General features: G+C 46.2%; 1 protein-coding gene across 1 annotated transcript; it reads left to right on the forward strand.

Annotated features, from left to right (window-relative positions):
* Positions 1-9474, forward strand: RPL22 (ribosomal protein L22). Its single transcript, XM_072819906.1, has 4 exons — positions 1-133; positions 1882-1986; positions 5874-5998; positions 9272-9474. The coding sequence occupies exons 1-4, from the start codon at positions 122-124 to the stop codon at positions 9414-9416; spliced, it is 387 nt and encodes a 128-aa protein (XP_072676007.1). The 5' UTR covers positions 1-121; the 3' UTR covers positions 9417-9474.
* Positions 9475-11068: the final 1594 nt, after the last annotated feature.

Below are 11068 nucleotides of genomic sequence, written 5' to 3' on the forward strand. Positions count from 1 at the left end.
GGCAGCGGCCGAGGGGCGTGGCCGAGCGATTGGTACGGCCGGAGCCGTGCGTGCCCTGCGCGCTGCGGGCTCTTTGCGTCTGCGTAGTGCGCCCACCTCCCTTTCTGCCTCCGCTGCCGCCATGGCACCCGTGGTTAGTATGGCTCCGCGCGAGGCCTCGGCTCTGGGGCAGGCACGTGGGCCTCGCCGGCCCGGCTCCTGCTCGGCCCGCACGGGACGGCGCTCTGCAGAGCCCGGCCGGGGCTGGGCTGGCAGGCCGGCAGGAGCGGGCCGGGGCCGCCCGCGGGCCCAGCACGTTGTGGGCGAGGAGGCCGCGGCCTGGGGCGCGAGAGGAGACCCGCAGCTCTCTGCGTCCGTGGCGCGGTCTCGGGCCTCTGTCTGCGGCTGGCGGGGAGCTGGAGCGCCCGGGCTGCGGCCTCGGCCGGCCAGGGCCTCCGGGAGCGTGGCCGGCGTGAGGCAGTCAGCGTCCGGGCCCGGTTACGCGGGCGGAGGGCGGGGAGGCGGGAGGGGACCTGGCAGTCTCGGGGGCCGCGCATCCGGGGAGCCCGAGGCCGGTGCGAAGGTGGCTTGGCCGGCTTGTTTCAGGGAGAGGCTTGGTTGGAGGACCCTCGTAGCGTCCGTGGAGGAAGCTAGTTCCTTGGGGCGCACCTGCACCGGCCCCTGTGGTCCGGGGCGAGGCCCAGCTCCGTGGAGCCCCGGCCGGGGCGGGGGGCGGGGGGGCTCGGCCGTGGGGCGCCCTCATGTCATTCCGCCTGCAGCTCGTTTCCCGGCTTTTTGTTGGGACAGCCTGGCTAACATTTTTGGTTCACCTGACTCCTTGTGGCCAAGCACGCTTTGAACGCCTCTGTGCATTTGTGTGTCTTTGGTTTAAAACCTCGGTGCGAGGTAAGGAGCCCCTCGCGGGCAGGTGTTTTACTAGCTGGTGGTGTATGTCCGGGGCGAGGCCTCAAAGCAACTCTTTGGATTGTTCCTGGGAAGAGACGTCTTGAAGACCGGCCCCTGATGTTTGCAGTAGCTGAATGTTTGAAAGGTTGACCCGGTCAAGTTTGAGATGAAGTTCTCTTCAACAGGGAGGGAGACCAGATGTGTTTTTTGGGGAAAATACTTTTTTTTTTCTTTTTTTAAGGCTTTTTAGAGTGGAAGTAGAAGTGAATAGGGAAGGTGGTACAGAGGCTTTTTTATTTTATTTTAAGTGGTGGTGCAGTTTTACAGGGAGAAGACGAATCCAGACTTTGTGAGAGTTCAAGGCACTGGATCCTGTAGGATGTCCTCAGACCGATGGTTTAAATCAAAACCCAGACATTGACAGTTGTGTCAGAACCTAAGTTTTAGCCTTATCTGGTCCCAGCTGGGGTGGAGGTGTCCCTGGGATGGGCAGTTCCCATTGCGGTTTTTGAGGAAAGGTAGGTGAGATAGGATTAAGGGAGAACAGCGTACTGTTTCAGGTGTGCAGGGCATTTGTATGCTTGCCCTGATTCTGGATTCAAGAGTGATATTTCTTGAAACCTCATTTTGAAAGTTTTATGGTAAATAAAAGGAAATGTTCCTTTTATTGTGGTTCGTAAGACCTTCATGCCCGTAGAGATTGGGGAGGCTGGAAAGTGTAAAGAGTGCTAGAATGATGGCCCTTTCAAAAGGGCATGACTCCTGGCCTCTCAGCTTGTAGGAAGTATCCTGGGTATTACCCCTGGACGCTCTTGGGCAGAGCACAGAGTGTCCCGGCAAGTCTCTTGGCTACCCTGTGAGGGAGCACTACTCCACCGGCTTTGCATTTGTATGGGCTTTTGCATCTCAGGCATTTTTGGTTTTGTTAACTTTTTGGTGGTTGGGGGGAGGGGGGGACTGGTGGTGCCTTCATCTGGTTATCATTTGTGTACCTAGAAAAAGCTTGTGGCGAAGGGGGGTAAAAAAAAGAAGCAAGTTCTGAAGTTTACCCTTGATTGCACCCACCCGGTAGAAGATGGAATCATGGATGCTGCCAATTTTGTAAGTTACTCTCTTGATGCCACTCACGACAGTAATGAACCTTCTGGGATGTTGCTGAGAAAACCTGTGGGAGCGCATTTCTGTTCTCAGGCTTATAGGGTAACCCTGCAGTTCTGGCTCAGCGTGCAACCTTGGAAACTGGGGTCTGGTTATTTTTCTCTGAATCTTACTTTCTCTTCTATGTATTGGTGGTGGGGAATAAACATCAGTGCCAGAGACCTTCATATCTCAGTGTCTTCTCTCTCTTTTCCTTTTGTTTCCAAAATTTTTTTTACTTAAAAGGTCCTGAGAAATCACAAACTCGACTGGAGCCAGTGCCCACCTCACATGTGTGTTTTAAGCATGAGCATTGGGCCCTGGTCCTCCTGGTACAAGGGGTTGCTTCCACAGGGGCCTGACTGCTGGGCTGTGGAGTACTGGACAGATGGCAGCATATCTTCAAGCTTCCCAATTTATTGGGCATCAGAGCTGCAGTGTTTATGTTAAATATCTGCTTGCTGACTTGTAATTGGAACTTTTTTCCATACCCTGCTCTGTACTGATATTTTGCCCCTATATTTGGCATAATTCCCTAATATTCTGTTTCACTTATATCTAGAAAAATTAACCTCATGGCCACATTTTGACTTTGCAGCGTGGTTTTGGCAGTTTACTATTCTTGTTCAGTAGCCATGCATGGGGGATTCAGACTTGTGCAGATCCTCCTAACCTCACATTTGCTCCTTCTTGGCAAAATAATATCATTGCAATGAGAATAATTTTCAGGTGAAAAAACCTAGACTCAGCCTATGGCCATTAATTACATTGAATGGAACTCCAGTAACCTCTTGTGTGTCACTTTTTCAGTGGCCTCTTTTCCTCCTCTCCTCTGGATTCTTCCATTTCTTTTTTTTTTTTTTTTTTTTTAAGATTTTATTTATTCATGAGAGACACACAGAGAGAGAGAGAGAGAAGCAAGAGACACAGGCAGAGGGAGAAGCAGGCTCCATGCAGGGAGCCTGATGTGGGACTCAATCCCAGGTCTCAAGGATCACACCCTGGGCTGAAGGCGGCGCTAAACCGCTGAGCCAACCTGGCTGCCCGGCTTCTTCCATTTCATGTCTGTGACAGCCCTGCCCTGGTGTCCTTTCCCTCTCCCTTCTCTACACTCTCTTGTATATGTGATTGTCTTTCCTTCTGGAATCCTCCTTAGGATAAAAAAACTTGAGTCATTTATGAGTCTGAGATGTCAAAGTCAAGATTTTTTTTTTTTTTTTTAAGATTTTATTTATTCACGAGAGACACAGAATGAGAGAGAGAGAGAGAGAGAGGCAGGCTCCATGCAGGGAGCCCGACATGGGACTCGATCCCTGGTCTCCAGGATCAGGCTCTGAGCCAAAGGCTGTGCTAAACCGCTGAGCCACCCGGGCTGCCCCAAAGTCAAGATTTCTGACCTAGTCACTCTACTCTGTCTTCAGTTAACTTACTGGTGTATTGGAGTTTTTGTTTTTTTGTTTTTTTTTAAGATTTTATTTATTCATGAGAGACACAGAGAGGCAGAGACATAGGCAGAGAAAGAGAAGCAGCAGGCTCCATGCAGAGAGCCTGATATGGGACTGATCCTGCGACTTCTGGACCACGCCTTGGGCCAAAGGCAAGCGCTCAACCCGGGAGCCACCCAGGCATCCCTGTTTTTTTTGTTTTGTTTTGTTTTGTTTTTGTTTTTGGTTTTTGTTTTTTTGTTTTTTAACTAAAAATTTTTTGGGACACCAGAGTGGCTCAGCAGTTGCGCATCTGCCTTTGGCTCAAGGCATGATCCCAGAGTTCCGGGATTAGTCCTGCATCGCGTCCAGTCCCTCGTTGGGCTCCCTACTCAGCAGGGAACCTGCTTCTCCCTTTGCCTGTGTGTCAGCCTCTCTGTGTCTCTCACAAATAAGTAAATAAATATAATCTTTAACAACCACAAAATAAAAGATTTATTTATTATTATTTTTAAAGGTTTTATTTATTTGAGAGAGAGTGACTTGTACAAGTAGGGGGAGGGGCAGAGGGAGAAGCAGGTTCTCTGCTGAGCAGAGAGCTTGATGTGGGGCTTGATCCCAGGACCCCCGAGATCATGACAGGAGCCAAAGGCAACCACTCAAACAACTCAGCCACTCAGATTTATTTACTTAAAAACAAATGTATTTAGGGACACTGGCTGGCTCAGCGATTGAGCGTCTGTTTTGGGCTCAGGGTGTGATCCCAGAATGCCTGGATTGAGTCCCGCATCAGGCTCCCTGCATGGAGCCTGCTTCTCCCTCTGCCTATGTCTTTGTTTCTGTCTATGTGTCTCTCATGAATAAATAAATAAAATCTTTTTTAAAAATTGTATTTATTTGAGAGGGAGTAAGAGAGCACAAGTGGGGGAGGGGCAGAAGGAGATGGAGGAGCAGACTACACTGAGCCTGGAGCCCCAGGAGCCCCATGTGGGGCTCCATCCAAGGACCCTGAGATCACGACCTGAGCCAAGTGAGACATTTGACCAGCTGAGCCACCAAGATTGATTTATTTTAGAGAGGAGAATGAGAGAAAGCCTGTGTGTACTTGGCCTAGTGCCAGCATGCTGAGGGAGGGGTAGCAGAAGAGGGAGAGTTCCAAGTGAGGCTCGGTCTAAGGACCCTGAGATCACAACCTCAGTGGAAACCAAGAGTTGGATGCTCAACCAACTGTGCCACCCAGGTGCCCCTATTTTTTTTTTTCCCTTGAGAGAGCATGTGTGTGTGTGTGTGTGTGTGTGTGTGTGTAAGAGAGAATCCTCAAGCCAAAATTCCCTGCTGAGTGAGTGTGTGAGAGAGAGAGAGAGAATCCTCAAGCCAATTCCCTGCTGAGTGTGAAACCCAACTGGGGGCTCAATCTCATGACCCTGAGATCATGCATGACCTGAGTTGCAGAGTCTGATGCTTAACTGAGCCACCCACATGCTCCGGGTAATGGGGGTTTTTAAATAGAGGATTGTAGGGGTTTAGAGCTGAAAGGGACTTCATATCATTGCAACATCAAGAGAACCGGTCCTTTTATTTTTATCTTACTAATTTGAAGATTTTATTTATTCATGAGAGACCCAGGGAGAGACAGGCAGAGACACAGTCAGAGGGAGAAGTAGGCTTCATGCCAGGAGCCTGACGTGGGACTCGATCCCAGGACCCCGGGGTCGCGCCCTGAGCCAGAGGAAGATGCTCAACCTCTGAGCCACCCATGCGCCCCTTATTATTCATTTTTTTAAAGAAGTAAGCTCTGTGTCCAATGTTGGGAACCCATGACCCTAAAACCAAAAGTTGCAGGCTCCACCAACTGAGCCAGCCAGGTGCCCCCAGAGCCCTATTGACAGAGATCCCCTGATTTCCTCAGAGATGGATGACCTGTCCAGGCTTCCATGGGGGACTAGAGTCTCTGGGCTTCTGCCTTCCTGGCCCCTGAGCTGATGAAGAGCTGTTGGTCTCTGTATGTTTTGCTTCCTTTTTTTTTGTTTTGTTTTTTTTTTGTTTTGCTTCTTGTATTAGGTTGAAGACTTCTTCCTCTGATGGTACTGACAACAGTGCTTTATACTAAATTCTTAGGTTCAGGAATTGTAGGTACTTTGTAACAGCTTGGCCCTCCATTTCCTGTCTTCTCTTTACTTTTGACTTCTCAGGCAAGCCTTTTGTATGGAGGCACATTTGACCTGGTGTGGAAATGCTGGGATGTTTTCATGTTCTAATTGTTCTTAGATTTCAGACCTGGTATTAATAGCTAAAGATTTGCTATATAGTTTTTAAAAGACTGAGCATTTAAAAAACTTTGCTCAGTGTTAGGAGTATAAAAACATTCTGCTAAGGAGTGGGTGAAGCTGTCACTTCACTAATTGATCAATTTGACAATTTCCACAGGAGCAGTTTCTTCAAGAGAGAATCAAAGTGAATGGAAAAGCTGGGAATCTCGGTGGAGGGGTTGTAACCATCGAAAGAAGCAAGAGCAAAATTACTGTAACTTCTGAGGTGCCTTTTTCCAAAAGGTATGGGACAGATGAGAGTGACCTGCCAGCACCCTAGCACTGAGTCCTGCCTCCACTCCATGGGAATATTACTACCCCAGAGTCCGTTGTGTTTTCCTCCTGCAGCTTTTTTTTTTTTTTTTTTTTAATTTTTATTTATTTATGATAGTCACACAGAGAGAGAGAGAGGCAGAGACACAGGCAGAGGGAGAAGCAGGCTCCATGCACCGGGAGCCCGATGTGGGATTTGATCCCGGGTCTCCAGGATCACGCCCTGGGCCAAAGACAGGCGCTAAACCGCTGCGCCACCCAGGGATCCCTCCTCCTGCAGCTTTTAATTCCTAGAACCAGGGCTTAGTGCAAGGAGGCAGTGAATGAATGAACGTTATTTAGGGGGTTAAAAGCATTTAATTTTTGATAGTTTTAAAAATTTGGTTTTTCATAGGCTAAGGTATTTTAAGCAGTAGAGATGCTCAGACTTGCTTAAATGGTATTAAGAGGGAGAATATTGCTTCTTTTGCCTCTAGGTCACAGTGAGGAGCTTTCATTTTTATTTTATTGAAGTATGGTTGACATATAGTGTTGTATTAGTTTTAGGTGTATAGTCTAGTGATAGGATGATTCTCTACATTATTCAGAATTCACCTCAATAAGTATGCCTTCATTTTTAATTCTTTTTTTCCCTGTAAGTGCTAGTATTGTTAGATGAGGATTCAGATCTATCAGTTTAGACTGAAGCCATCCTTTTCATTCCTGTGGGCCCATTTTTTAATTCAGAGATCCCAGTTCACTTACTCTGCAGTATTACACAGTGGTTGTAAGGGATTGGACCTGTTTAGACCTGGCTGCTAGCCCAGAGCCAGCATACCCTTAGGAACATTCAATCAGACTCAGTCAGGTAGTGGGAAATTTGAAGGTGTGTTAGGTCAGGTTCAGTATAGTTCAGCCTTTGCTTTTAGTTTTAGTTATTACCAGTCAAAAAGAGACTTTCTATTCTTCCTGGCTTGAGTTCTTTTATTCGTGCAGAAGGAGATCTGATACCAAGAGAGACTGGTGCAACTGTGGGGTCTCTCTGGTGCACAAAGCTTGTAGCTCCCTGGGCTTTCACAGAGCTCGTGGGAGAGATGCTGTGATCCTCTGTGACCTGTTTCCACACTTAACCAGACTGGCCTGAGAATGGCTCCTAACACCCTCTACCTCTGTTCACAGATCGCCTGTTTGTCCCCAGTGCAGGAGGTCTAGAGCCTTCATCTTCATCACTTTCCTCTCTCTTGAGAACAGTAGCTTTCCTGTCTTGTAGCATTCTAGGTGGTCCGACTCCAGGACTTTTTCTTGTCTCTGAACTTCTGTAGCTTTTTATCTCCTTTCCCAACATTCTATTACGAAAATTTTTAAACCACCTGAACTTTTGAATTAACCACTTACCTGAATATAATATGGTAGAAATAATAAATGCTAAAAAAGAATACTTTTATTTTTTATTTTTATTTTTTAAAAGATTTTATTTATTCATGAGATACACAGAGAAAGGCAGAGGGAGAATCAGGCTTCCTATGGGGAGTCTGATGTGGGACTCGATCCCAAGATCCCAGGATCACAACCTGAGCCAAAGGCAGACGTTCAACCACTGAGCCACCCAGGGGCCCCAGAAAAGAATACTTTTTATTTTTAAAAATTATTTATTTGAGAGAGAAAGGGTGAGCACAAGCAGGGAGAGAGGACGGGAGAAGCAAACTCTTCTCTGAGCAGGAAGCCTAATGTGGGGCTCGATCCCAGGCCCCTGGGGTCATGACCCGAGCTAAAGTAGATGCCCAACCGACTGAGCCACCTAGGCACCCCAAAAGAATACTTTTTAGATGGAACGACCCAATCTATTTATTTTTATGTAGGGAAAAGTGGATAGAATTGAACTGAGATCTTCACATCTTTGTGAAGATTGCTCTGTTGACGTAAGTAACACTGTTGAACAATACTCATTTTTTGGAGATGGGGAGTCTATTGATTCGTTAATACTTTTAGGTCCTTGTTAATAGGCCAGTTTGCCTGTGCATCTCCTTTAGTCCCTGTAACCTTCAGAAGAGATGGTAAGTATCAGGAGTCTCATTTCATAGAGGGAGAAACTGAGGTTTGGAAAGGTTGATTTTTCCCAGCAGTGAGTTGGCTTGGTGTTCTATTCCCTCTTCTCTTTATGGGTTTGAGAAGATGCCCCAGGGCCTCATAAGTAAACAAGTGAGAGAAGAAACAAGATTGTAGTCTTTGTGTAGGTGGGTTGTTGAGCACAGAAGCCAGTTGCTGCCTTTATATAAATAGTTTTTTTTGTTTTTTAAAGATTTTATTTATTTATTCATGAGAGACACACACAGAGAGAGAGAGAGAGAAAGGCAGAGACACAGGCAGAGAGAGGGGCAGGCTCCATGCAAGAAGCCTGATATGGGACTCGATCCCCAGTCTCCAGGATCACAACCTGGCTGCAGGCGGTGCTAAACCGCTGCGCCACTGGGGCTGCCCTATAAATAGTTTTCTAAGCAGTTTGCTGTGGTGACTGCTTATCTGTCTTGCAGACCACGGCAGCCCGATGGAGACTGTGTGCTCACTTGCAGAGCTGCAGCAAGGGCAGTGACAGGGTAGCAACCTTTCTCCCATGAGTTGGGTGGTGGGTGCCACATAGCAGGAGTGAGTGTATATGGCAGCCCTAAGAAATAATCCCGATCATCTGAACAACCTCAAAAGGAGGCTGGAATCCATGAGGTGTGATGTATGGGAAGTACTTTGGAGCTCAGAAACCCAGTGATTTCTCAATAGAAAGATATTAAGATCATGTGCTTAATTGTTAAGTTACTACCACCATACTTTTGTCCTGTAGTCACTAAAAACCACTTCAGAGACGTTTTGCTGTGGGTTTTTTTTTTTTTTTAAGATTTTATTTATTTATTAGAGCATGAGCAGGGGGAGGGAGAAGCAGACCTCCCACTGAGCAGGGAGCCCAATATAGGCCTTAATCCCAGAACCCTGGGTACATGACCTGATCTGAAGGCAGACGCCCAACTGACAGCCACCCAGGTGCTCTGTTTTACTGTGTTTAATGGACAACTGTAACATCTGCTCTGTTCTCATTTTTATTGCCAGTTTAGATGACACGTGGCTAATACCTTTGGCCCTATCTTTGCTGTTTTTGAATGGTGGGAAAACACCCAGAATTGTCATGATTTGAATGCATGGGTCTCATAAAAGGTATAGTATTTGAGAATGCCAGGAAGCCCTGTGGTGGAGTTCTCAAGTGTTCTTTCTCTGCAGGTATTTGAAATATCTCACCAAAAAATATTTGAAGAAGAATAACCTCCGTGACTGGTTGCGCGTAGTTGCTAACAGCAAAGAGAGTTACGAGTTGCGTTACTTCCAGATTAACCAGGACGAGGAAGAGGAGGAAGATGAGGATTAAAACTCATTTATCTCAAATATTTTGTATGAGTTCTTGAATAAAACTTGGAAACCCAAAATTGTGGTTTTCCTTGTATCTCTGCAGTGTGGATCGAACAGAAAATTGGAGATCATATAGTAAAAGGGCTTCACTTGGGCTACCACCCACTTATTTGTAATTAGACTTTTTTTCCTGCTTGAAAATTATAGTTATTTGTATACCAAGATAGAAGGAAGCTCCTTTAAGGGAACTGCCAGTGATTTGCCCTGGAGCAGGCAGTTAAGGGTGTGGAAATGTCTGTGCTTCAGTTGGTCACTATTTTACTTCAAATAGTGTGACAGTTTTTATCTAGTGCTTTTCTCAAAGATTGAGGTATACAAACATCGGGACTTGTAGTTCCCAGAGCAAAACCAGTGACTCCTTTGAGGTTCTCTTGCAGGAAAAAGGCAGTGTCGATAAAAACGGCAGGGTTCTGGGGCATTTACTACCAATTTTTTTTTTATATATAAATTACTCAGTGCACACACAATTACTGTGTATATGTTAATCTTTTTTCTTCCTGTAGAAAATAAAATGTCCTTTTGCACTGCAGCACATTCTCCTACCCTCCAGAAAAGAGTGTGGAGAGCGGTTATGGAAGGTCCCAGGTTTTAAATTAAGTAAACGTGCACAAAACTGAATTTGTAAATAATCATGGTTTCTACAACTATTTGCAACAAACTGGTACTTTGGCCCCCAGCAGGGGGAGCTGGAGATGAGCAGTAGTAGAGCTTCCGGGAGGTAGAGCTTCCGGAGATGGACCTCCATGCATCTCCCTGGGATTGGAGCCTTTTCACAGGGGTGGGCACCAATGAGAAGCCGTCGGGGATCTGTTCGTCTGTGGAGGGGGAGAACCAACATGCCCAGGGAATGGTTACTTCTGTGTCATTTAGGCCATGGCTAGATTTAATGTCAAGTCCTGCTACAAACTGACATGAAGCAGGGCCAGACAGAAAGTGGGATTTTGTTGCCTCTAGTGCAGAGGCTGGAAATCTGTGAAAGGTTACTGACTTGTAAAGATGTGGTTGTCGCTAACCAAAAATGCAGAGGATTTGAGAACGGCTCTGAAAAGAGACCCTGATGCCTTATGTGCCCTTCTAAAATCTAAACAATTCTGCAGAAATGTCTGCATTGTCTTAAAATTACAGTGTATAAAATCATGTTTTTAAAGTTTGCCCACAGCTAATTTCCACACCTGAAATTCCTGGGCTCTGCTAGCTGCATCACTGGAAATTAAATGTTGGAGTCCTAGCTTTGCTCCAATTTAACAATTGGTGCTCCTTGGATTGAATTTAAAGTGTTGAATCTTTGCTATTTCATTTGTGGTAAAGGCTCCAGCATTTTCTATTTCTATGCAAATTTCTTGAAGCAGAATTGTTTGCGTGTCTCTCTGCCCTAGGGCAAGAAGAGGTTTCTTTCCTATGAAACTGAGGCATCAGCTGGTTTCTGGCTTTGTCCCTTAACATGATCATTAACTTTGTTAGTAAGTTTATGACCTGGGTTTGCAAATTGTACTTGTTTGTTGCATCCATGTTCACCTGCAGTGATTCCTAGTTTGGTTGTAAGAATATTAACCCTGGGCAGAAATTAGCATATAAGTTTTTTTTTTTTTCAAACTACTCCCAGGTTTTAAA

Source organism: Canis lupus, chromosome 3 (assembly GCF_048164855.1).
Source record: "Canis lupus baileyi chromosome 3, mCanLup2.hap1, whole genome shotgun sequence".
In the NCBI taxonomy this organism is placed as follows: Eukaryota; Metazoa; Chordata; class Mammalia; order Carnivora; family Canidae; genus Canis; species Canis lupus.